Here is a 26,233-nt window from a genome sequence, read left to right as displayed (position 1 = left end):
GTATGTATATTTTGTGTAGTGTCAATTTAAAATGTCCCGTTTGTGAAAAAAGCGACCTAAATTTGAATGTTTTATCTAATTAAATTAGCAAAATAATATTCAACAGATCGACCTAAATTAGAATATGTTCATCTGATTAATTTAGCCTAATAAATATTCAACAGATTAATCAATTCTTCAAAAAGTTTATTTAGTAGCTGATGAATTGAGCCCACAAGTACTTGTGACTATCCATCCAGATATTTTTCCGCAGTCTGTAATTTATGTATTTCTTTGAAAACGTCATACTTTTGAAGGCAGGTATCTGAGCTTTCTACAATTTACTTTGTCAAAATAGGACAGAGCACTAGTTTCAATCCCCGCAGATGATTACACAATGTAAAAAAAAACGTAGCGATAAAGTCAACCTTGGTTAAAATCCTGATTGTTATAACGAAGAACAAAACAGAGGTAGCAGTGACATGGAAGAATGTGGACCAGAGTGTTAACTACTGAGTACTACTGATAGTCTTTTGTTTAACAATTGTATCTACTGTATACTTGTGCTTGTTGTGAGTACTTGGATGGACCAAAATATTAGTCAGAAAACCGTCAAATACAATTTATTTCAACCATACCCATATGACTTGCGTTCAACAATGCATTCATCTCTGACTCGTCACCTGCGATCTATATACTAAGCCACAATCCATAATTTGTGAGGGTGATAAGGCATTACAGAGGGCTTACTATGGTGACAAATCTTGACACAAATTGTGCGAGGCTAATCATAAAACAAAATTTGACACTTTTCGAGTGATAGCTTGGTGTCGTATTGCACTGATAAGGCGTTTTTTTTTTGTCTGTGATATTACAGATTGTGGCTTTGGTGTTTCTGCAAAGACCGTTTGAACTCTTGATTCTTAATGAGCACCAAGTGCTGATTGTGTCACATCACAGGTCCATTTGTCTTTAGACAGTCATAAATATAGTAAAATACTATATAGTGAAATATAAATACTTGATATATTGCATTGAAAGTACACATTCACCGATGTCGATACAAACACTCAAAACACATCAAAAGTGGTGAAACACATATTTCAAAAAAATGATGTTGATCATTCACTGGGATACATTTCCATGAAGTGCAAAGATGACAAAATAACTCACGACCCAAAAAGCAGCATCCTAAATGACAACTTCATTTTGTTTTTGCCACAAAACAGCTCAAACATTGTAATAAAGGGGAAATGCTTTTGTCAACAGCTTTTTTTGCAGTGAATTCATCTCCAAAGCCCCAAATGTTTGCACTCTTCATGCACTGTATACAAACAAATGTGCCGACTGGATTGAGTAAAGCTCCATACAATGTTGAATAAAGACAAAAAGGCATCGACACGTATCATTAAGAAAATACTTTTTTTTTTTGATTGTATGATAAAGGCCTCATCATCAAACTTGAATCTGGCTCAAACTTCATGTCAACACCTGGCTCTTGACAGGTGTTTTGCTATGAAGACACTGGCACAACACAGAAGGCAACAATGTCATCTCCAAAAGCATGACAACAAAGAGCGTCCATCAATGATGTGGTGAATGCCAAAAAAATAAATAAATAAAAGACCAACACTGTAAATGAATGCATGCAATTTTCACAAAAACAGTGCAGGGGTGTAATTTTGTTCACCATCAAACAAACACTTGCAGTTTCTTGTTAGGAGATCTCTCTTGCCATTGCAACATTCTCCTTGGTGATCATGCTGGGCTCTCCTTTCTGTGTCGGGTTTTCTCCCTCCGCCAAGGCAGGAAATGTAGACGGCTCCCCCAGTTGCTCCAGTTCCTCCAATATGGTCTGAACACGACGGACTCCATCCCTTCTCGCTTGCCGTACATCAGCCCGACCTTCTGGATCAACCGAATCTAACGCTAAGAGCTCTTTGGTCAGCAGTTCCTCCAGCAACAAGTACTTCTTATCATTTTTTTTCCCTTCATAGCTCTTCACCTCCGCTTCCAATTGAGCAACTCGCTCAACTATCTTCTGTACTTTAGCCAATCCTGGATGGACAAGACACTGAGGCGGTTGTTCGGCCTCCATCTTGACAGGTGGGACTTCTGCGGCAACAGCCGCCTCGTCGTGTGCTTCCGTTTCTGATGGTTTTTGCTCAGTGACATCGGCAATGTTTTGCTCTGTTGGATAGAGCTGTGGGAATTGTTGTTCTAATTGCTCAGGCTGCGGAGATGCCTGATGCGGTACCTGCTCGACTTGCTGTGGTTGCTGAGGTGGAGGTTGTTGGAAGTGTTGATGTGGTTGAGGCGGTGGCTGTTGGAAGTGTTGACGTTTCTGAGGTGAAGGCTGTTGAAAATGAGGCTGTTGGCCGTGTGCGTCTGTGCGCAAAGGCTGAGGAACCTGGATATTCTCCGTTTTTTGTAGAGGGCTCATTTGTTCCTGCTCCACTTTCTGGGGTGGCTCTCTCATGATGTTCTGCTGTGAACAATCAAAGGTTGATTCAATATGTGGATATCTCAACCAATCTGCGTGTAAGTCTGAAGTTATTACCTGCGGCTTTTCGCCCAGCACCTGTGTTACAATAGGTGACTGACTTCTGATATTATGTGGTAGGTGAATAGCAGCAGTATCACGGTGCTGAGGATACAAGACGGGAGAAGCCCTTTCTCGAGGAGGCTGCATTGCCGCAGAATAGCCGGGCCACTGGTCCTGCTGGAGGCGGTGGAAGGGTTGCTGATGTTCGGAATAGGGTACACGTTGACAGTGGACGGATGGATTAAACTGAGGCTGTGCTTGCGTTTGGCCTCCTGTACTCTCATGGATGACTGGGATTGGTATGTAACCTGCTTGAAGGCCACTGCTGCTGGTTCGTGGGAGTTGGTTATGCAGGCCGGTATAAGCCTTGAAAGCAAAACGAAAATGTTAGTCTCATTTATTAGACCGCTTCATTGCAAATTAGAACCATAGTCTTTGTTATTGACCAACCTCTGTTGTTTGAGATACAGGCGAGCTGGCTTTTCCCGGCCCTGTGGAGCAGGTGTCGCCCGATCCATGTAGAGGTGACCTAGGCCTACAATGAAACCCTGGGGTCGGCGAAGGTATTCTTCCCTCTGTCCTGATATTCTGTGCAGTGCTTGGTTGGATGAACGAATAGCACGGGTGCTGTTGCTGTTTCAGATCTGCACCCTCGTGGAAGACTGGGATAGGGACATAACCTGGCCGAAGGATGGGGTGCTTCATCTCTTTCACAAAGGTCTTCTGTGTCTCCAGGGGGCTTGGTTCTGGTGGTGTGCTGGGTCCATTTGTTGACACTTCCTGAACCTGAAGAATGTACACATGAATTGAAATGTAAAAAAAACAGGTGTCAAGTGAGATGTTACCTGCAGTCATAGTAATTCAAACAAGCGCTGGAAATTAACAATACCAATAAATATGTTTTGACTATGCTCCAACTAAAAAGCTCATTTTTTTGCTTCTATAAGTGGAAATGTGCAATGGTAAATGTAATAATGTTTGGACCTCATAAATGATTCAAGTGTATAGCAATATTTACATTTAAATTGAGTCAGTCCAAAAGACGCATTCAAACTTATGGACAATTTGGGGTATGATACTTCTGAACTATGAGAGAAAAGTTACACAAGCAGGGGGAGAACATGCCAACTCCACACTGGAACGGTAAATAAAACCCTGGATTTCAAAAAGACGAGACAAATGGGCTCCTTTTGTTAAATGTTAAAAGATGTTCAAAAAATGTCTAGAAAACTGAAGCCTTAAAGAGGTCTCAATCCTGACATAAATGTAAAGTTAAAAATGCACTATGAATAATTGTGAAAATTTCCCCATCGTAGGACTATTAAAGGCTTTCTGATACTGATTGCCCAACATACATGAACTTTTGTATTTTAGACAATCTCTGGTTAGTATGCTGTAATTGGTTCATATTTGTATTCATGTGTTACTACGATAACAAAATAAGTGAATAAATAAATAATAAAAAGGTATCCACACTCGGTTTTTCAACAGCTTCTTCTGAATCATTTTTTTGACTATAACAACATTAAAACAACGGATTATCTAGGTGCATACAGAACAATCTTATAAAAGAGCAGTAATAAATGTATGCTGCTTCTACGGTTCATATGGGTTTGGAATTAAAAACAGCTTTGTATTGTTGACAACATAACTCAAGTGTCTCAGGCAACTGCCAGTGACAGCTAAGGCGGAATACAAGCAACAGGTTTATTCATAGTTCATTGATTTCTGCCTGGGTAACCACTGACAACAAATATCAAAAGATATCAAAACCAAAAGAGATTTGAAATGCCCCTAATATGATTAGATCATTTTCCCGTCTGCTGTTAGTCTAAAGCAAGTTATACAATTTCAGGGAGTGACCCTTTGCCCTCTGCCATTTCATTATGGGGAGCCTGCTCACAGGCAACAGCATTGCACCCATTTTATCCACTGACAGCTGTCCTCTTTCCAGCAGCTTCTACCTTCGACAGCGACGTCTCACTGAAGATTAACAAGTGGCAGCACACGAGCCCCCTTCCTGTCTTTTGTCATTTCGTTAATATCTATAATTTTCTCCATGCTTACAGTAAATATGAATACAGTATATGGTAATCCTAACATATAGACTGCACCCTGGCCACAGTGCTCCTCCGTCAAAGCCTTGTAAGGGAAAAGTTTAATATGAGGACGTCGCGGTGTTTGTCGCCATAAGGGAACTGATATTGGAAGTCAAAGGTGGTCTTCACATATACTGCAGGATGAGTCACCGAGTAATTATGTCGTTAGATCAGTGCCCGGCGACAAAACAGGATTGGTGAGCCGTTCGAAAAGGCTTGTAAGGAGAATGCGCGTGTGAGGGGGAGTTGAGGGGCAAACATGGCCTATGGTCAAAAGCGTTCCTTTGCAAACACACCGAGCGAACTGCGCCCCTCGAAACATTTCACGAGTCTGAACGGCCGGTGGCACGATGAAAATGACACAACGCGCGTTCCTCAATACAATAACTTTATCGCGCGCCGATACCTTTTTCGCGTCGTGTCTCGGGTCATTCCAGGTTGTGGTGCGGTTGTTGTGATCCACGAAGAATGGCCAGCCTGTCTGGGGGTCAATTTTAACTTCCCATCCGAGGGGCAAGGGATTGTTGTCGTTCGTCGCCATCGTCGCTGTCGGCGGCTGCGTTTTCATGCCGTTCATGCTTCTGGCTGCCCAGCACTGAGACATTTAATACCGGCGACGGACGCTTTAAAGATTCTTCAAGTGACGTGGAAAAGTGGGCTGGTAGTTTCTCGAAATAGCTGGATTAATGCTGGGGGTGGAAAGCGCTGGACAGATAGGCATGGCTGTCGCGCAGCACACCCCAGCCCCGAACACACATACATAAACATGGCTCATCATTTCACAATTAGGCCTACCCATTGCCCAAATGCTGGAGCATATCCCAGATGTCTTCAGGCAGAAGGTGGGGGACACCCTGAACCGATTTCTAGCGGTAGCAATCGCAGGGCACACACAGAAACAAGCACCTATTCATGCTCACATTCCTACCTCGGGACAATTTTCAATAAATTAAATAAGAAAAAACATGCAAGCACAGAACATTGAAACTCCACACAAGAAGGTCCCAGATAGAATTGAACCGTGTACCTTTACACCGTCAAGTCAAAGTGCTAACCACTCGGCTACCGGGCCGCCAATCACTAGCGACTATTTAGATTTTAATTGTAAACTTTAATCGAAAATTATTTTTAGGGGGTGCGAGGCATGAGAACAGTTTGGAGGGAGACAATCAAGATTCTAACAAACAGTGAAAGCCTGACACAAATAAATAAAACGAGGTTCATATTTGACATTTGGAGATCGTTCGGACACAATCTCCAGATCAATTGCTCAATCTCCAGATCAGTTGGTGGCAGTAATGGCGCATAAAGTTGTTTGGCAACCGAGATGACGAGACCAAAAGAGGGGGAAGAAGATATTTGGAGCTCTGTCAAACATGGTGTGACTGAATACGCATGCGTTCTCGAAACTTGTGTCGTAGCAGCATGACGTACGACTGGTGTCCGGTTAGCTAGCTTTTGGCTAGTTAGCAAGTTGATTTAGCAAGTTGATTTAGCGTACCAAGGAATTGAGAAACTTTAGTTAACCAGAAATTAGATTTTTTTTTTCTTCGTTGCTTTTGCTGACAGTCGACATCGATAATGGACGACGATTCATACCCCAGGACACTGTAAATTCCAATAGTTTTATTAATCTCCGAAAACGTATGCGTGCTAATTTTAAAACGCGGTTGCTAACTTAACACGAAGTCGGGCGTTTATTGGTTTGTATTTCTGGCAACAGTAAAGTTGAAGATCACGTCAATCAACAGTGTTTGCAAAAAAAATATGAATTCACAGCTATTTTTGTTCCTCGTTCAATATGTTCCGTAACAGTTGAATTGAGTCGAAGTACCGCAAGAACAGCTAAATTGTTAGCAGTGTTAGCTCGGCGGATTTTCATGCTTTCAAGCGAAAGGAACTAAGTTGCACGTTGTTTTTTTCTGGGTTAACCACACACAAGCCTTCATCATAGTGTCAACGCTTGTGTTGTTTATATTATTGAAATGTGTGAGTACTCTTACATGGATTATTTTTTTTCCCTTCCAGTTACGTGGGAAACCTATCCAGAGATGTGACTGAGATTCTAATTCTACAACTCTTTACTCAAATAGGGCCTTGTAAAAGTTGTAAAATGATCACCGAGGTAAGTGGTGAACTTAGTTTGGTCCTATATTGCGATTCGAATGTAGAAATGAATGTTAGCAATGTACGCAAAGCGATTCGTTTTATGCCCTGAACGTTGCGGTGGAAAATATAAAAATTATGTGATTTAATCTTTCACTTACAAACAAAAAAGTGACAGGAATTTGAAATCATCATTTAGCGTATACAACGTAATCCAAAGGTTAAACTAATTACTTGGTTTGACATTTTCTCTTGCAGCATACAACCAATGACCCGTATTGCTTTGTGGAATTCTTTGAACACAGAGATGCTGCTGCAGCAGTAGCAGCTATGAATGGAAGGAAAATACTAGGGAAGGTGGGATATCTTTACTGGTGTAAATGTAGTCAATTTCAAACCATGGTATTTTTTTCATCTTGCGCAGACTATGCCTGCCTTCCTGTTATAAATGAAATGTTTGTTTCGTTTATTTTCAGGAAGTCAAAGTAAATTGGGCCACCACTCCCAGTAGCCAAAAGAAAGACACGTCCAGTAAGTAGTAGGAACAACTATGGGAGTGAAATGGGAACATATGTGTAACAGTAATTATTTTTATGCCAATACAGATCACTTTCATGTGTTTGTGGGTGATCTGAGTCCCGAGATTACTACTGAAGATGTGAGGGCTGCATTTGCTCCTTTTGGGAGAATCTCGTAAGTTTTCGTTATTTATTTTCATTATCACAACATTGAAGCTTTTTGGTTAGAATCATGATTTGCCACCCATTTTCAAAAGCTCATATTACTTAAGCAATCATATTTATAGAATACGTTACTCAAAATGTTATGTATCACTTAATTTAGAACACGGAAGAATGATATTGATAGTTATTTTCAACCCATGGAAGAACAACAGCAAAACCAAAACATTTGTGTTCACGTTGTCCCCTTGGTGGATTCTGAAATGTGTTCCTAAAAAGATGAGTCCAAAGGAAAACAAACGCATCCCTTTGCATGTTTAATAAAATGTTCTCGTTCATCTTATGTAGATTCAGAAGTCAGAGTTAGTTTGAGGAGCCACAATAACTTTTTTTATCTTAATCGGAAAGAGAGACACAGTCAAGTTGTGATGTATGTGCAGATTTTCAGCTTTCCGACAAATATTTACCATTTAGGAAATAATGTCCGATTATTTCACTGAAGTGCTCTCTTCTCGTTGTTAACTTGTTTTGTGGATTTTGTCAGCCAGTGTTGCTCTCCTATGCATATTTAGTCTATGGTAAGTGTCAGCGCAATGTAAGCTGTGTATGTCAACCTTAACAGCTTTTAGATGTGGGTCTCAATGAAGTAATAGCATTTTGATTATTTTACAGAAATGCTCATAGGATTGGACAGGAGATTGAAGGCTAACAGCAAGGAACTGTGCACTCTGGAGACTCAGATGTAGTTTTTTTTCTCTATTTATTCCATTTTTCCTCTGTCTTTATTTGTAGATACTGTCTTTACGTGATTATAGTATAGATGATCACATTTAATATTAAATGCATTCCCCTAAATCTATATTTCAAATGCTTTATATTCAATTGTCTAAGTTTTTCACATTAAAGTCTTCAGAAACAGAAAACCTTTAATAATCCCACAATGGGGAAATTCCTCTCAAATGTACGAAAATTGTCGAGTTCTCAGAATTTGCGGTTCCCCAAATGCCATACTCCATATCGGTGGTCAAGAATTGATCATGGGACAAAAGAAAAGCTGCCATTTAATTCCTTTTTCCCTCTTACACATCCTATACGTTTTGTTCATTTGTAGGCCGGAAGAGTAGTTTAAGAATGCATGGTAGTGTGCAGCGCACATTTCATGAGACTAAAAATAGGAGATAAAGCGATGCTCTTGTGGCAATAATTTAAGAAGACATCTTAAAATGTGTACAACCTGTAGACTGCATGTATGCCTACTTAAAATCTTGCTTTTGAGTCAGTGAGTCAGCACTCAGTCCAGGGGCCAGTAATATTGAACAGTGTAGTGGATTTACAGTTCGGTGTGTCTTGCGTGGCTCCTTTTTTTAAAAATAAAAACACTTTATTTTGGCTGAAATACTCACTGCAACCTTTCACTTTTCGCTCCAGAGATGCTCGTGTTGTGAAGGACATGGCGACGGCTAAATCAAAGGGGTATGGATTTGTGTCCTTCTACAACAAACTGGTAAGGCTCCAGTGCCACAACACAGATGAAAGGTTATTTCTTTTCCTGTTTATTATTCTTACTTTTTTGGGTGGAGGGCAAATCTATAGGCGGCTAAAATAATATACACAGTCTGGGATACTTTCTATATAACTTCCTACTATAACACTGTTGAGAATAACAAACAGAATGTAAATTGCTAAACCGAATGTCATTGCTGAATTTACCCAAATAGTGGCCACGCTCTATTTAGTCGCTGGATGCATAGTCCGGGGGTGGCCTGGTAGTCGAGTGGTTAGCACACCGGCTTCACAGTGCAGAGGTTCGCGTCCCGCTCCGGCCCCCCTGTGTGGAGCTTGCCTGTTCTGCCTGGCCCCGCGTGGGTTTTCTCCGGGTCCTCCGGTTTCCTCCTACATTCCAAAAACGCATGTCAGGCAGATTGAACACTCCAAATTGTCCCTAGGTGTGTGTGTGTGAGTGACTGTTGTACGTCTTTGTGTGCCCTGCTATTGGCTGGCAACCAATTCAGAGTGTCCCCAATGAGGAATAAATGGTACGGAAAATGGATGGATGCATAGTCCACTTCAGGCAACCAAAGTGGACTCTTGTGGAAAAAAATGAGTTGTCCTCTTACACCCGCACAGCAATAGAGAGCACCATACATGTATCTTTTTTACATCGGCTCTTAAAATTGTCAAGGAAGAAGTGCACTGCCTCAAAGAAAGAAAATTCATGATAATAATTGTAAATATTATTGTAAAACACTGTGATTGGCTGGCGATCAATTGAAGCTCTACACCGCAAGGGACTTTTCTGGGGAGCTATGCTTTAAAAAAATGTCTTGCCTTATTTTCACCATTTTCCGCTCTGGTGCTTTTTTGATTGTGTTCCAAGATTTCAGTATTTAAAAGTAAACATTTCCAGCCCCATTTGTGGTTATAGTAAGCTGGCCACTATTTGTTTAAATTCAGAATGTTCAGTTGTTGACCACTAGAATTGCTTGTCGGTATACGGAAATGTATTTAGTGAACTCTTGGTTTTGACTTCCTGATTTGGTCTTATAGGATGCTGAGAACGCCATCGTTCACATGGGCGGGCAGTGGCTCGGAGGTCGCCAAATCAGGACCAACTGGGCAACGCGAAAGCCACCTGCTCCAAAGAATTCTCAGGACAGTAAGTTTAGAATGAAAGTGTGTTGATTGCAGAGAAATGGTTTGCTCAAGATATTTTTTGTACCTTTCAGATGGCTCAAAACAACTGCGGTTTGATGATGTTGTGAGCCAATCCAGTCCGCAGAACTGTACTGTGTACTGTGGGGGCATCCAGTCAGGACTATCTGGTCAGTGTTTTGAATTTAACTCATTTACTGCGAGGTAATGTGTTAAAAAATGTGACCCACAAAATATTGAGTTTTAGGACTCCATAAAGCGTAAGATACCTTTGACTCTCTTCTTTTGTCAGCAAAAAAAGAGTTCATTCCTACGTTATGTCGGTCTGGAGTTATGGGGGCGGCTGTACAAAAGGCAAAGGGGGGCCCCTTGTGGGATGGAAAAACATTGCCAGAGGTCTGACCGAAGCTTTATCAGCACACTCTGCAAGAAAAAACAACCCGAACTAATTTGGGAATGGTGCTCCATGTCATGCTTTTCAATTCCTGAATAAATCCGGCAATGGCAGTGAATGCGTTAATATTATGTTTGTACTTTGTCAGTTTCGACAACTGTACTTAGAGTACTTTCTCTCTTATTATGTCAGATACCTTAATGCGTCAGACCTTCTCACCATTTGGACAAATCATGGAAATCAGAGTATTCCCAGAGAAAGGATATTCTTTCATCAGGTAATTACGACATTTGGCCCCTAGATGTCAACCAAGTTCTTTTGTCGAGTGAAATTGCTTGATAACGCTCTTCTATTTGGAAAGGTTTTCCTCCCATGACAGTGCCGCCCATGCCATTGTGTCAGTTAATGGCACAGGCATTGAAGGACACATAGTCAAATGCTTCTGGGGCAAAGAATCTCAGGATACGACCAAAGGTTCGCAGCAGGTAAAGTCATTCTCCCTAAGTCATATATTTTGTAATGTCATTGTTGGAATGAACGTCAATCGTGTGCCCTTTGTCGTCAAGTCTGTTGTTTGCTCCTGATTATGACTCCATTATTTATGTAGTTTTTTTGATTTATCATCACAGGTGGAATATGGTCAGTGGGGGCAGTGGAATCAGGTCTACGGAAGTCCACAGCAGCAATATGGGCAGCAGTATATGACTAATGGATGGCAAGTTCCCTCCTACAACATGTATGGCCAATCGTGGAACCAACAAAGCTTTGGAGTAGAGTACGTATCAAAATCATCCAGCGTTTCATTCCAGCCTTACAATGCCATGATACTGCCTCATAGTTAGAACACGCTTGTTAAATATTCCAGGTGTGCAACAAAGTTCCATATTAATAAATTATTGATTTCACAGGCAGTCTCAGTCGCCCGGCTGGGTCGGAGGATTTGGCTCTCAATCGCCTCAGGCTTCAGCCTCGGCGAATTCGGTCGTCTCCAACCTGTCCAACTTCAACATGTCTGGTTATCAGACACAGTGAGCTGGTCTGAACGCAAGCCCATTACGAAGAAGAACCAGCTCTGGTCAAACCATGATACATAAAGCATCTGTTTGCCTCATAGGACAAATAACACTTTTTTTGATTCTGCCAATTTCACTAAGAATGTAATTTTTTTTCTCCCTCTTCAGATTAAAAATTCAGTGTATGAACATGCTCCAAGGACAATGAAATGCAAGTCTAGCATTAAACATCAGTCCGAATCACCCCCGTGGCGCAGGTTGGCCCTTTCTTGAGAATTATTTTTTATCAGGGATTAAGCAGTACAAAATACTTTCATATTATAAAACCTTCCTGGTGCAGTTAACCTTGTATTTTTCTGTATTCTGGAATGTGACATCGAATCTGTCATATACTGCAATACACAAGTGAGCCACCTGCCAGTTTTTACCGATGTGGGCCAGAGCAAAAGGACAATAGGTGACATTCAATGCAGTACTCCTACTGAACAGCTGCAGTATCTGTTAGCTATGGGCAAAATGCTCCCCTCCCAGTAAAAAAAAAACTCGCCCCAATAAAATTTCCAATTGGAGTCAAAGCTTTAAAATACATGCCTAAAAAATCACATCACTGCATCCAAAATTTTGTGTTCTGGTAGAATTTCACTCAAATGGGTTTACATGCTTCAAACCTGAAACTGCAGCAATACATACTTCGATCGTGTTCTTCACAAATATAAAAATACATTGAATATTTTCCATTTGTTAGTTGTAGTCGAGTCAGAATGTTGATGTACTGCTCGTGCTTGGCGGAATTTTTTTCTATTTGATATAATTAGTTAAAAAAAAAACACAAGTCATGAGTTGGTATTTTTAATTTAAATCTGCAACAATTGCAATGAGCCACGGCAACCATACAGTATTGGTCTGGGGGTTAGCCAATAGCCATAAAGTCACTGCAATTTGGATGCAGATGAAAAGTGATTTGGAAAAAAATAGCTTCTGAAATAGTTTGCAGAGCACAACAATTTCTATTGAGTGCTGTGGCTTTAAAATAATTACAGCAGCGGTGACATTTCTTTTAGTGACAAGCAATGTTCATATTACTTTCACCGCTCTGTCAGCATGTTCTTTAAGCTTTTGATATATTTTGTTTTGGTGAACCTGTCTCACAGCAAAGGAAAAAAAAACTGAGGCTCACTGATGCATTGAATTGAAGTGTTCAAACAATTCCTCATCTTGTTAACAGATAATCTTTATGCTGATTCTGGGCTGGTTTCCTAGAGGAATATAAAGTTTTTCTTTTTCATTATTCCTTGAAGACCAATCCCTGACTATGGAGCATTTTCTAATCACCCACCTTTGTAACGACAAATAGATCATATATCCTTCCTTAATTTTGAGGGTTTTTGCATGTTGGTGGAAGGATTTGTAAATACAGCAACCCCCCCTCCCCCTCTCTATATTTGGTCCTTGATGCACTCTCAAGTGAAATGCAATCATAGGCACCTTTTTGTTTGGCTTGAAATTATGTGCCATTTGTTTTGTTGTATCATGTGTGGAATAGACACTTGTTTTTTTTTCTCCAGGGGTAGAGTCTAAAAATGCTGTTTGGGATTAATAAGACTCTTGACAAAATAACATCAAATAATTGCAGCTTCGGTGATGCTGTGTACATAACTATGGGTTGGATGTTGTGAATAACCTTGAAACTCAATATGATTATCATACATGGGTCCCCCGGAAGTGTTTTTGGCCAATTTTTAAGTCACCCACTGCGGATATGTCCCTTTTTTTCCTTGAAGTAGCAGAAAGCAGATGATGTTTTAGCTTGAACTGCACGATTGTGACGTGCACACGGTATATGTTTGTTTGCATAAGATATTGAATGTAATGGCAATTTGCTTCCGTGATAAGTGATGTTAAATAAAGGATGGGGGTGGTTTTCATTAGAAAAATAGAAAACACAGTTTAGTCACTTGAAATAAAGACACGTTCAAACCACACCTGTTAGTATGTTTATTAGGCACGTATTCGACTGCAGCTTGCATCTAACAACACACGTTGCTCACTTGCATTTGAGCATTTGCAGCCCAACACCGACGTGATGTGAATAATGCTTGTTGGAACATTAACATTGAAGACCATTACTCACTCTTCAACAAACTAAGCAAAGAAGTTGACAGACTTTTGAGTAAATGGAAAAATAACTATATTCATAAACTATTTAGCCACAATAACTTAGCCAGATTTTATACATTTTTATACTGTCTTGAACAACAGTCTATTTTGATATACTGTATATAAGTTACACAACACGTCTAAAATGTAGTTTTATATTTAAGTGGAATCTATCATATTTAACAATGCAGTTATCTAAGTTTTTGTGCTTTAACATTTTCTGATGTCTAGAGAGAGAGAGAGAGAGAGAAAAAAAAAAAGAGTGCACATAATTTACAGATTTCAGTGAAACTTGACTTGTCCAAGCTCAAATGTTTGTATGTTGAGTTGAAACTGTTAATAATGGAGGATATATCAGTGACGACGACATGTTTCTCTTAAAGCATTGACATATTTGATCTGTAACTCCTTCTTTGTTCCCCTTTATCACATCTCATGGTTTTATCACATATGACAGTCATATGTGGGGACGGTACAGATTCTGCCTGATGGCAGCGCAGTCTTTGTGCCTCGGTCCACGCAAACCAAAATACTCCCATCGGTGGCATTTTTATCCGCCTGCATGTAGTAATTATAAAAACAAGTCAAATATGTGATGATTATATTTGCGTCACAATCCATTTGTTCGTGTATTTTGATTAGAATACATTTTTACACTTTAAAAAAATAATTGCAGGTTATGTCATTTCATATACCGGGACTAATTTAACTCATTCACAAAAATTTATTCTGAATTGAAAATATGACTTAGAGCGCCATTCATCAATGTGTTCATGTTTTTTTTTTGGGTGCCGATAAAGCGCTGGTCAGACCGCTGACTGTTTTTTCTTCTTTTCCACAAGGGGGCAGCATTTCTCCTTTTGTCCATGTTAGCACTTAGTTCCAGCTTCAGCTCTTGTTAAAGCCCTATATAAACCAATATGTATGTATTGCATTGTATTTTGGATATCCGTCCTCATTTCAAGCTCATATAACTCCAGACCCATATAATTTAAGAGTTAACTCCTTTTTTCCGATGAAAGAAGAGATTCTAAGGTTTCTAAAGCTGTGTTGAATTTTTATGTAGTCCTAAAACTCAATATTCTGTGGGTCCTGGAATTTGAGTGACAATGACAAAAATCCTGGCACTGGACTGGACACATTTTTGCACGTCTGGCAGTGAATGAGTTAACTGACTCAATGCTATTTTTAAGATATGTACACAAGCAAATCACACTTACGGGCAATTCAGAATGGCCCATTAACATATCAACGATGCAATAATGCCAACGCTTGAGGCTGATACTTACAATAGGATTGGTCATCGACTTCCCATTTATTTTGTTCAGTTCAGTGATGTCCTCTATCCCAATTTTCTTCAAAATCATTTCAATCTTCGCTGTAATGCCACACATGGTACTTTCAAGGTTGAGAACCTGCCTGGACAATCTGCAAATGACACAACGAGAGAGATCGTGAAGGGACTGGATTGAAATGTGGACATGTTTTTGGTGTGACCTTATAAACTGTTCTCGGTCCATAAACGTGTGACCCAAGTTGCTCTTTTGGCCATTTAAGATCACTGGAGGCTTTTCTCCTAATTCTTTCCCGTAGTTCATTCCAAGATTGTTGAGTTCAGCAGTGAGGGCATCCTGAGAAAATATGAACATTAAAACATTTTATGGGACTTTCTCGTTCACGTGAATCAAGATATGAGATAATGAGAATGTTTTAAATGGTATCAAAGCATATAACTTGACAAACCCTCTTTTCCTCTAGCTCTGTTTTCATTTTTTCCTGTTCATCCTCATCAAGAATATGGTTCCCATCACGGTCAAACTGGGAGAAAGCTGCAGAAATTTCATGATCGGCATGTCCCATCCTACGACATCACCAGAATGGTGAGGATTGTGTTTAATTCGATTGATACAACAACATTTATCTTAATCTTAATCGTCTTTCATCTTTTCCACCTACTCTTTTAAAGTTTCTCGAAAATCCTTGAATTCAATTTCGCCCGATCCGGCGCGCAGAGCTCTCTGAACATCGGATATCTTCTCATTTTTAAGTTTCAGCTTCATGAATGTCTTCATGTAACTCTGATTGGAGAAGAATCTGGATCACGTGAAATCCTATTTAAAATGTTTAGTATGCAAGTTACCTGTTTAATGATGTCACTAATTTGTAGCTCATCCTTTTGGGACGATAGCTCCTCTTTCACCTCCGAATAGGTGTCATTTATGATGGCGAGAAACATGTTCTAAAGAGATATAAAACATCACAGTCTAAACATAGTGTCATTGACATAATTTGCGCAGCAGGTTGACTTACGAGCAGGACAAAGAAAACAAAGAAAACGTAGGTCACAAAATAAATTGGGCCGAGGACTCTGTTCGCACGATCAATTGCATCATAGTCAAAGTCTCCGAGGATAATCCTGAACTGGGTGAAGCTGCAGGGGGAATGGAAAGACTGATGAGTTCAAGTACAACATAAATTCAAATCATTCTGCTGTTCTGGAGATCTCTTACATGCATTTCACAAAGGTGCTGAAGAATTCCACCTCTGTACCAAATAGCAAATATCCCAGCTGGGCGTAGGCAAAAAACACGATGAAGAACATTATAGCAAAGCCTATAATGTCTTTGGCACAGCGACCCAGTGTGGAGGACAACTGGGTCATGGTCTTATTGAAACTAATGTACTTGAACACCTAGATTGACAAGAAGATATTTAGGAATTTTGGCAATGTCAAGAGTTGAGATTGGAATGATGTAATATTTTACCTTGATCCACGCAAAGAACAAGTTGACTGCGTTCATGTTGTTGTATTGTGTTTGCCAGAAGGCCAGAAACTCAAAGTCGGCATAAATTTCCGGTTGGTCCAACAATTTGCCAAGTAACTTGTCCACTTTGACTGTCCGGAAAATATTGAACACGATAGCAACAATGGCAAGCTGGAAATGACAGACGCGTTAATTGTTTATAGCTCACTTAACTCTGGAAGAATGTTTCTTTCTTACCAATATAACTAGGATGTCAAGTATGTTCCAGATGCTTTTGAAGTAGGAGAACTTGTGTATTCGAAGCTCAAGTATCTCCTCCACAATATAATAGAATATGAATAAACAAAAGACCATTTCACAACCCAGGATGAAGTAGTCCCAGTAGTTGATGTAACGAATCAGTTTGACTGTTCGTATCTGGTAAGAAGGGATAGCTCCACCCGTTGCCGGGAATTCCACCACCAACCTATCAACAGACTCACGTTAAACACGATTCCGATCGAGCAATTTGAATTTTGGTCTTTACCTGATGACACAGAACATGTTGATGTTTGCGTTGTAAGTGGAGAAGTCGATGAAGATGGCCCTGGTTCCTCGGTCTAGCCAGAGGTTCTCCTCAAGCTCTCTGAGTAGAACTGCACTTTCCTCCTTGGTTCGACCTAAGTCTTGGAAGTATCCGGCTCCGCTGTAGGTGGTCAGCAAACCCCAATGTGAAGAACCCTTGATCACTTTCTCACTGTGGTAGCTCCATCTGCAGAGATCAGAGGCCACATACACAATGACTATCCGAATACGACAGTAGGGGCTGATCTCCGACATTTTAGCCTACAACATAAACAAATACTTATTTCTTGATGCGCTGAGGGGGTGTAACTCACGCTGTGCCGTTGATTAGGCCAAAGTTAATTTCATCCTCCTTCTTCTCATTGTAGACATCGTAACATCCTGTGATCTCATCCTGGAAGTCTTTGTGAACTTTGCAGGAGTTGTTCTTGATCTTGATCTGCCTCATCCTGGGAACTCCCAGCAACATGTTCTCATAGTAGATGAAGGACTGATCACCATTGTCCATTGACTGGTTATTGTACCATTTTGTCCAGTAGAGACCATCGAGTAGGGGTTCTTGGGCAAACTATGGATAGCGAAAGAAGTTCAAATGGTCAAAATAACCCAATAGCCTCTGACTGTGTTAAAAAAGAAACTAGGAGAAATCCGTCAGGGTAAATACTCACAGACCAGAAATCCCCCATGGTGCTAATGGACTGAAACTTAACCCCACTTTCTCCAGCTGTGTTTACAAACAGGTCAGCCATGGCTTTAGTGTAATAGTAGGTGGTTGAGCTCGTCATGCCGTACGTCACTGAAAGGACAACATAGTGAACATTATTCACGACTTGACGCCATCTGGCTTTGTATCTGGCCGTAAACGTTGCTCCTTTCGGTGCTCCTAAGATAAGACATGTCAAAGGCAGGACAGACATAAGCCACTTGTTCCTTGGATGTATTTATGTTGCCGCCATCAGATGGATCCAGATTAGAGGCGGTAATTTGTTTGAGGAGAGAGCGCACCAGCCCATGTCGCAAATAGCCCGTTCAAACAATGTCAATGTAACACAGACAAAGAAACAATGGACGAGGCCCAATGCGCTTATCGCTAAAGGGCAAAAAGCTTGCGGTTGTGTCCCTTTCACGGCTAATGGTTTGACAAAAACTCTCAGATCGAGTGTTTGGGAGGACGTTTGTGGTAGGTATCAAATAATTAATAATAATAATACATTACATTTTAAGGGCCTTTCAAAGCTATCAAGGACACTTTACAGTCACAGACAAGCATAAGTACTATAATAAATACAATACAATCACAAATAGAATGCGATAAATATCAAATAAATAAGTATCAAAGTATCAAAGCAGGGGAGTACTTTTTATGTTTAGACAACTGTCCCAAATTCAGAATCCCACAGTAGGGAAATTTTCATATTTTGATACACTTTCACTCATGCTACCAATTGTTGTTGTTTTTTGGGTGCCATATCATAAGTCATTTATTCATAATAATTTTCATCAACATTTTCTAGCATCTTCTGCACCACTTTAATCAGATTTTTTTTTATGAAACTGAATTATTCATCACTAATATGTAAGAGCAACTCTTATTGGACCTCTTTAGATTGTCCAGGTGCTTTTGAATGACGACTCGGAAGTTTGGACAGTCTCGCTCATGGCTTAAATGAGATTTGTCCAAAATTCTTGTCATGAAATATTTCTTATTGTTTTCGTTTTGTTTTCTTTTGTGAGAGGTTAAAGGTGGTAATTGCCAAATGTTGGACCAATTCTATAGTTCTTTATGAAACATTTTTTACCGTTGCAGTAGTTACAGTATACATCTCAGTCCTCTGACATTTCTATTATGCTTAGAATACGTACTTTATTTTCACCCACCCCCCCTTTTCAAATTGCTGCTGTGGACTGCAAATTTCCCCATTGTGGGACTATTAAAGGCTTTCTGATTCTGATTCTGAATTGCCTTGTTCTAGTTCAACATCTTACATATAAAAGGTTAATAGACAACATTACACATTGTATTTTTATTTTTTAGTCGATCCGTCTCAACTAAACTTGACCATTAATTAATCTTAATGTAAGCAAAAATATAAAGTTTTAGGTTAACAATCAAAATAGTTGTACCACCATCCCATATAAAATCAAGTAAGTCATGGCTTAAATGCACCTCAATCCAATGACCTTCTAATTTTCATTAACATTTTACATGTCTAATAACCATAATTCAGGCACACTCATCGATTCCATTGATCTTATTACTTACAAAGACAAATGTCCACCAAGAAGACCAGATAGATCATTAGCTCGCGTAGAGTTGTGCGGACAAACAGTTCCCGGTTGTTTGAGGTGTTCTTCGTCAGTGTCGTTCCCCATAAACCTACCAAGAATGTTGAAAAGAAGGAAGGTGGGGTCAGAAAATTGTTGTTGCATCCATAAAACCAGTAGGTCATGATTATCATGCATTTTGGAGTGATTGTTGTCTTGGTAAAGATTCGTAGATGGGTGTTATGGTTGACAATGGGAGTAGTAGAACCAGCCGATTTAAGAATGTTCTTACCTTTAATGAAAGAGCAGCAACCTCCGGGTTCCTTCGATAAGATTTTATCAGCCGAGTGTGACTCCTGCGGCAACGGGCGGGAGATGTCCACATTGTAGATGCTCTCCATAGAACCCTGAAAGAGGGGCTGAGGATTGTAGACGGTGTTCACAACTCTTGGCAAAGGTGACGAGTTTTCAATGTAACCCTGGTTCACCCATGAACCCGTGTTTTCCAACTCGCATTCCACCTGGCCGGACAGGTGGCTTTCGGCACGGTTGTTCAGACTCTTCATGGTGCAGGATCGTAGAGGAAAGTGAAGAAGGGCTGTGGCGGCGGCTTTTGAACACCTGCGCAATTGGATGCTTATAAGGAGTAGGTGACATAAGCAATGTGGAGGGAGGAGCTCCCGGGCCTTCTGCCAGAGCATAGGTCGTCATCGTTGGGAAATTGAGGCGACAGTAGGATGATGGGTTGATAACGAATTCATTGATATATACACCAATTATTAAAATCCAAAAATACAAATTAGAACACTATTTAAAAATTGCTTTGTTTTTATTTATTATCTCAGTGGCTGTTGTATATTGTAGATGTCAATTTTTGTGCTGTAGAAATGCACTCCGATATATTATATTTAGTTTTTTTGTATCATCTGAACGAAAGGGGCACAATCTAAGTCAAGGGTGTCAAACTGTTTTTTTTTTTTTCGCCATAGCCCACATTGTAATTACGGTTCCCTCTCGGGGGCCGTTATGAATTTGGGGAAGCCATTAGAATATTTCATCCCCTCCACATATTACATATAGAGTGTATAACAAATTAACTCATTCACTGCCAGACGTGCAAAAAAATGTGTTCACTGCAGAGCTAGGATTTTTGTCATTGTCACTTGAATTCCAGGACCCACAGAATATTGAGTTTTCGGACTACATCAACATTCAATACAGCGTTAGAAACCTAAGACTCTCTTCTTTCATCAGAAAAAAGAGTTAATTCCTAAATGATATGGGTCCGGAGGTATATGAGCTTGAAATGAGGGCGGGTATCACATACATATTGGTTTATATAGCGCTTTAACAACAGCTCAATCTGGAACAAAGCACTAACATGGAAAAAAGGGAAATGCTGCCCCTTGTAGAAAAGAATAAACCAAAATGATTGTAATGACTGTTTTTGTGGTATTATGGGACAATTTAAAAATTTGGTTCGGACTTTAGCAGGCATCATGCAATTTACAAGTTTGATTAGTTTTCGCGGGCCGAATAAAATCATGTGACGGGCCATGTTTGGCCCCCGGGCCTTGGCTTTGAAACCTGTGATGTAAATCTTCTTAGTCCAGAAATAATATTACCTATATTATAAAACAACACCTTTGTCTTTTCCCACATTCCTTCGATGTTCCATTTTCTGACCTGCCCGAGGTCTCGCGGGCATGCGGAAGCCTATACCAGCCGTCATTGGACAGTCGGCGAGGGACACGCACCATTTTTCAAAATAATTCCCAAGTGTGTATAGTATTGTAAACATGTTGTGTAAAGCCTTCCTAATCATTAAATAATACGCAACATTGTTTTGCCATTCAATCCTCTCAATGACTTTCCTGCTGAGCACATTATCGTCACTGATTCCCAACTAATGCAATCATGAGCTGTATCTTGCCCATTTTTTTCCCTTACTGCCAACTGTTCGCTGCTCGTGACTGAATTAATTGAAGAGCGTAATTGCACTGTCACTGACACACTCTTTTGACTCTACCCTCTATTCATTTTTGACATGCCAACTGTCAAGAAAGCGTTTATTAGGTATGCAGGCATTCAATGTGGCCAATGAGTCATTATGACCATCTGTATCAGTGTTTGCCAAAACGAAATGCACCTCAAAGCTTATGTCACAACATTTGGTCTCATTTAAAGGCCTTGTATTTTATTGGGCATTGTACCTCCGATATTTTGGGATGGAAATTCCCACATATACAGTAGTTTCATACATTTTCAGTATGGAGAGCTCCAGTGACAAGTAGTTGGTTGCTACAATTAAGCCACTGCTACTGTCTGTGTCTTATTATAAAAAAAGCACAGTGTTTGGGTCCAGCTCTGTCCACTCATGCTTCAGCGACTCCGAACTAAGCGATTACATGCAGCCATTAGCACACAATGGTGTTTAATTCCTGCTGCCCTACTGAAGCCAGGCCGGCATCTTGCTCAGAGGCTTTGTTAATCTTCTCTGGCTTGTGCCACCATTCAAACTTTTCAAATCCGTGTCAATCACTTGACAATGGGGCGTGATTGCTATTTAAATGTGTGATGGCGCCCCGACGGCCAACAATCTTATGTCGTTCCGCGCGAGACGTCAAGTCTCAAACGAAAATATATTTCATTTCAAATCGTACTCTTGAGAATGACAACTAGAAATGCTGTTGTGGTTTGAGCTCTTATTTTTGTCACTGCTGACGTCAGATTCTGTTATCTCGGTGTTACAGAAGCTGTGAACAAATGGAGGATTTACATGTGATGGGGCAGCACAAGTGGATATGGCCTGCCATTCCCCTAAAAACAAGATTGTGTGTGTGCCTGTGAGTGTGTTTTCTCTCTCTGTACCTATATCTACTTCACTCTCTCTCTCTCTCTCTCTCTCTCTCTCTCTCTCTCTCTCTCTCTCTCTCTCTCTCTCTCTCTCTCTCTCTCTCTCTCTCTCTCTCTCTCTCTCTCTCTCTCTCTCACACACACTCCGTCTGTCCCTCCCTGTCCTCTGTCCAAGTGACATAATCTACAGTAACAATGTTTCGTAGCGCACAAAGAAGGAAACTAGCTGCAATTTTTCAGAATCAGAAAGACTTTAATCGTCCCACAGTGGGAACATTTACAAAAAACTTGGATTGGATTGGATTTCAGAGCAGCTAAATTATGAAAGGAAAGAAAGAAATAGAAAAAAAATACAGCAGGTGTTGGAAAGGCAGCCCCTCTTGCGGTGCAATTGTGAAGTCAAAAGAACAAAAAAAACTAAATAACAAATACTAAAAAAAAAAAAAAAAAAAAACCTTGATCCCCCCCCCCCCCCCCACCAGGGAATAGAACCCGGCCGCTTGACAAGTGGAGATACTGTTTGCTATGCTAACAAGGAGTGCTAGCTACTAGCTACTTCTATTGCTAAACCAAATCTTTCTCGGATAATATTGGATGTTAAAATATGAGTCGATCAGGGCAAATATTATAATGATGATCTCAATAAAAAAGTCAACAGAATATATTTTTCTTAAAAAAGTATTTATTTTCAATCCGAAACTATAATTCAGCATGTGAGAAACAACAGATTGCAAGTAAAAAAATGCTCTTAAATAATTACACGTTAGATTTAGCTATGCAACTACTTCCTATGATTCTCACGGTGCACTAAAACTGCACATTTCCAGGCTGGATATTCAAAATAGCCATAAATTCACATTGTATGTTCAAACGAATGGTCATTTTAACAACACCGCGTCTAACATTAGTATCCCAACATAAACACGTCAAAGACGTTCAAAAAAAGAAGTCTTGATTACCCAACAAAGATAAGACTCAAATCAATACAATTGTATTTACTGTCTCCGTAATTGAAGAAAAAAACATGGTTTCACGTTGCCACATACAACACAGTTTTGCATGCCAAACAGCAGATTATTATTATTATTAGTCATATTTTGTTCTTTTTTTTAATGTACTTTTTATATGTTGAGTTGATCCCCATCAAACTGATACGAAAAAGAGGAGTTGATAAAGTCCTGCCCCGTGGAGTCGTACCTCATGAGGTACTCATAGTTGTCAGGCTGCACGCAGTCAAACTGGAAGTCCACCCACTGCCTATGCGCAGCGTTGTGCTTCTTGGTGTCCATCAGGATGCGGTTGAGTGCCATGATGTAGCTGAGAGCCATCTGTAGGGTTTCATACTTGGACAGTTTCTTGTCTTGACCCCACTGCGGCACCACCTTTCGTAAACAATCGAAGGCCGTGTTCAACCCTTGCATCCTCTTCCTCTCTCTGGCATTGGCAGCCATTCTTCGCCGCATGGCCGACTCGTATTTCTCCGGGCTCCTAGAGTCCACCTCTGAGGATTCGGATCCGGAGTCTGTGCAGCTCGACCGGCGAGGCTTCATGTTTTTGCTGGAGGAACTGAACCGTAAATGAGAACTTCCAAATCCTAGAACTTTCAAATGCGTAGTTCAAATCTTTGGGTGTGCTCCAGGTTCTTTCTGGTCTGACCTCCGCGTTGTTTGCTATGAGCATCAAAGGGTTAAACCTCCATGGAGCGTATAGTCTGAAGAGTCCAAGGTGTCTGTGCTCCAGAGAAGGAAGCCACTTTTATAAGGCACACAGCAGATGAACAGGTGGCAGCAGGTGGAGTCGCTGCCCTCTGCCACCCCCTCACAGCCATGCAACAGACTCCTTAAAACCCACTCACCGCACATACACACACACATGCATATAAAATCGACATGCACACACACACGGGGACACACACACACACACACACACACACAAACAAAAAACCTTAATGAAATTCCAATTATCTTGGGCTGGGCTCTCTGGCCGAGGCTTCACTCGATGCCATGTGTCACAAGCACCAAAGCCTACCATCTGCTTGCACAACCGATGCTCCAAACAAACTTTATAAAGCCGACAACAAACCGAGTTTAGATGTATTCATGTTTATATAAAACAGTGAGTAACCATTATTATGTTCAAGGATTTAAATTGATGTAAACATTTTGTCTGAAAAGGTTACAATGGAATTAAACACTGGACAATTACTGTATTGAAGCACAATACTGTTCCTTATGACTTTATAAATTAGATTTGAAAAAAATGACAACTATTTTTATCATTCTTATTTTATTCCAAGATCTTGCCAAGCATTCTGATTATTATTATTATTATTATTATTATTATTATTATTATTATTATTTTGCAAATCCATCTATAATCAAGCTTCCTATTTTTTTTTTGTTCTTCTCCCACATGGCTATTAAGTAGTATCATGCAACAAATGCCCCCAAATCTCCTTTCACTGCTCGTGTATCTGGTCTCGGTGTGATGAGAGGCATAATCTGAGATTAGCCTGAGGCTACAAAAGTGTGCTTGGTTGCCCGAAGGATTTTCACTGAAAATCTGAGGATTAAAGATCATGGATAATGTGGACAAGATGGTGTGCAGATTATTGCATCAAAACCTGGAAATGATATCGCTCATCATGTCGCAAAACTCTTTTTATTCATATTTTCAATTGTAATAGTTGTTATTCAATACTGTGGCCTGAATGATTTGTGGGACAGTATGTGGGAGGGGAGGGGGGCATACGTGTCCTTAAGGTCAGATGGAGATGGGAAATAAATAATTGATCTGTGTACTGAGCCAAAAAATAAAGGGACAGACAGAACCATTTGTCTGTCTCTTATTTCCCATCTGCTTACACAACATTTGGAATTCAAGGGCACAATACCTTGGCTGATTCTACAACGTCGTATATTTTCTTGTCTAGAAACCTGAAACATGCTTAGATACTCTGTTTTGTATGAAATCAGTGTGGAATTTGCCTGACAATTTCGTGCCGGATGTGACCAAATATTTTGGTTTTTCAGGAATTGTGTACGATCCCACCTCCAAAAAAGTGTATACTCAACTGTATATTTACTGTATATCTGGACCTATATCTACCTCTCTCTCTCTCTGTATGTATGTATGTGTGTGTGTGTGTGTGTGTGTGTGTGTGCGCGTGTGCGCGCGTGTGCTTGCGTGCGTGCGTACGTACGTATGTATGTATGTATGTATGTATGTATGTATGTATGTATGTATGTATGTATGTATGTATGTATATGGATAATATATATTTGTGTAATTTGTTTTATTTATGTATTTCTAATATTTATTTACATTATTTAATCATGTTGTTTTTATTAATTTTTTGGTGCAAGCCTGTGAGACTTTGTGCAGCAATAATATTTGAATATTGTCCAACCATGGACTAAATTAACATACTTTTTAGTTGTATTTAATTTTGTATGTGAATATATGGCCAGCGAACGTCATTTAAATATTGAATTCTAAATATCATTTTAATTTCCTACGACCTAATTCGCTGCTGTGTTTAAGGAGTGATGCTTTGTGTTTCTTGCCGTCGCTCTGGATTGACCAACTCCAGGATTATATGCGTACAGGCAGGTTTTTAATGATTAATCACGGCGCAGGCCAAGTACATATAATGGCTGTCTCTGCGAGTGGGTCAGGGACACAAAGTGATGCTGTCTGGTTATTTTTGGGATGGACTGGTTGGATGTGCAATTAGGCATATAATCCCATCTACCAGTTGGTTCATTGATTACAGATTGATGTAGTTTGCCAGATGCTGCTTGTCTTGTCTGAGGGCCTCGTCTGCGATGAGACACTACCCTTTCGTGTCCTCCACCCTTTTTCTCCCCCCCCCGGCCCAAACTCCATTATATGATTGGCTCATTTGAGCACCTACAACTCAGCTGTGGCCCGTTGTCAAAAGCCATATGTCACAATTGAGGATTACGGGTCCTCGTAACCCTAAAAAGAAACGCACACGGCATTAAGTCCGGATCCCCTTATGGTGGAACGGTGATTAAGCCAAAAAGCGTATGTTTTTGTTCGGGAGAAAGTGCATTTTATAAATCCCATGATCATGTCCTGATGATGCTTTCGGAATGAAAAACATAATTACTCTCTTGATGTCATCATAACATG

General features: G+C 40.2%; 4 protein-coding genes across 5 annotated transcripts; 1 reads left to right on the top strand and 3 right to left on the bottom strand.

The window, feature by feature from the left end:
- Positions 1 to 587: 587 nt before the first annotated feature.
- Positions 588 to 5,312, bottom strand: bag3 (BAG cochaperone 3). Of its 2 annotated transcripts, none has more exons than XM_089012553.1 (4): positions 5,030 to 5,312; positions 2,975 to 3,310; positions 2,540 to 2,890; positions 588 to 2,464 (listed from the first exon to the last, which is right to left on the bottom strand). In XM_089012553.1, exons 1-4 carry the CDS (start codon positions 5,225 to 5,227, stop codon positions 1,697 to 1,699), a joined length of 1,653 nt encoding a protein of 550 aa, XP_088868679.1. In that variant the 5' UTR covers positions 5,228 to 5,312; the 3' UTR covers positions 588 to 1,696. The 2 variants fall into 2 exon arrangements, with proteins under 2 accessions (XP_088868679.1, XP_088868678.1); XM_089012552.1 differs by having other exon boundaries at positions 588 to 2,467; positions 5,030 to 5,310.
- Positions 5,313 to 6,029: 717 nt separating this feature from the next.
- tial1 (TIA1 cytotoxic granule-associated RNA binding protein-like 1) lies at positions 6,030 to 13,450 on the top strand. The gene is made up of 12 exons (XM_089011880.1): positions 6,030 to 6,233; positions 6,652 to 6,748; positions 6,988 to 7,086; positions 7,206 to 7,260; positions 7,335 to 7,422; positions 8,838 to 8,913; positions 9,957 to 10,065; positions 10,136 to 10,231; positions 10,648 to 10,732; positions 10,817 to 10,940; positions 11,085 to 11,230; positions 11,364 to 13,450. Exons 1-12 carry the CDS (start codon positions 6,205 to 6,207, stop codon positions 11,485 to 11,487), a joined length of 1,128 nt encoding a protein of 375 aa, XP_088868006.1. The 5' UTR covers positions 6,030 to 6,204; the 3' UTR covers positions 11,488 to 13,450.
- On the bottom strand, positions 13,450 to 19,812 carry pkd2l1 (polycystic kidney disease 2-like 1). Its single transcript, XM_089011878.1, has 15 exons — positions 19,512 to 19,812; positions 19,218 to 19,331; positions 17,623 to 17,750; positions 17,269 to 17,522; positions 16,917 to 17,141; positions 16,628 to 16,856; positions 16,391 to 16,561; positions 16,136 to 16,317; positions 15,936 to 16,056; positions 15,766 to 15,864; positions 15,582 to 15,703; positions 15,369 to 15,486; positions 15,123 to 15,256; positions 14,915 to 15,053; positions 13,450 to 14,183 (listed from the first exon to the last, which is right to left on the bottom strand). Exons 1-15 carry the CDS (start codon positions 19,783 to 19,785, stop codon positions 14,070 to 14,072), a joined length of 2,424 nt encoding a protein of 807 aa, XP_088868004.1. The 5' UTR covers positions 19,786 to 19,812; the 3' UTR covers positions 13,450 to 14,069.
- A 3,031-nt stretch (positions 19,813 to 22,843) lies between these two features.
- atoh7 (atonal bHLH transcription factor 7) lies at positions 22,844 to 23,777 on the bottom strand. Its single transcript, XM_089011881.1, has one exon. It carries the CDS (start codon positions 23,623 to 23,625, stop codon positions 23,197 to 23,199), a length of 429 nt encoding a protein of 142 aa, XP_088868007.1. The 5' UTR covers positions 23,626 to 23,777; the 3' UTR covers positions 22,844 to 23,196.
- Between the last annotated feature and the right edge of the window lie 2,456 nt (positions 23,778 to 26,233).

This window comes from Hippocampus bargibanti, linkage group LG13, assembly GCF_051943395.1.
Source record: "Hippocampus bargibanti isolate YZ-2025 linkage group LG13, ASM5194339v1, whole genome shotgun sequence".
NCBI classification, from domain to species: Eukaryota; Metazoa; Chordata; class Actinopteri; order Syngnathiformes; family Syngnathidae; genus Hippocampus; species Hippocampus bargibanti.
Note: the sequence above shows the minus strand (reverse complement) of the source record. Positions and strands in the feature narration are given on the sequence as shown.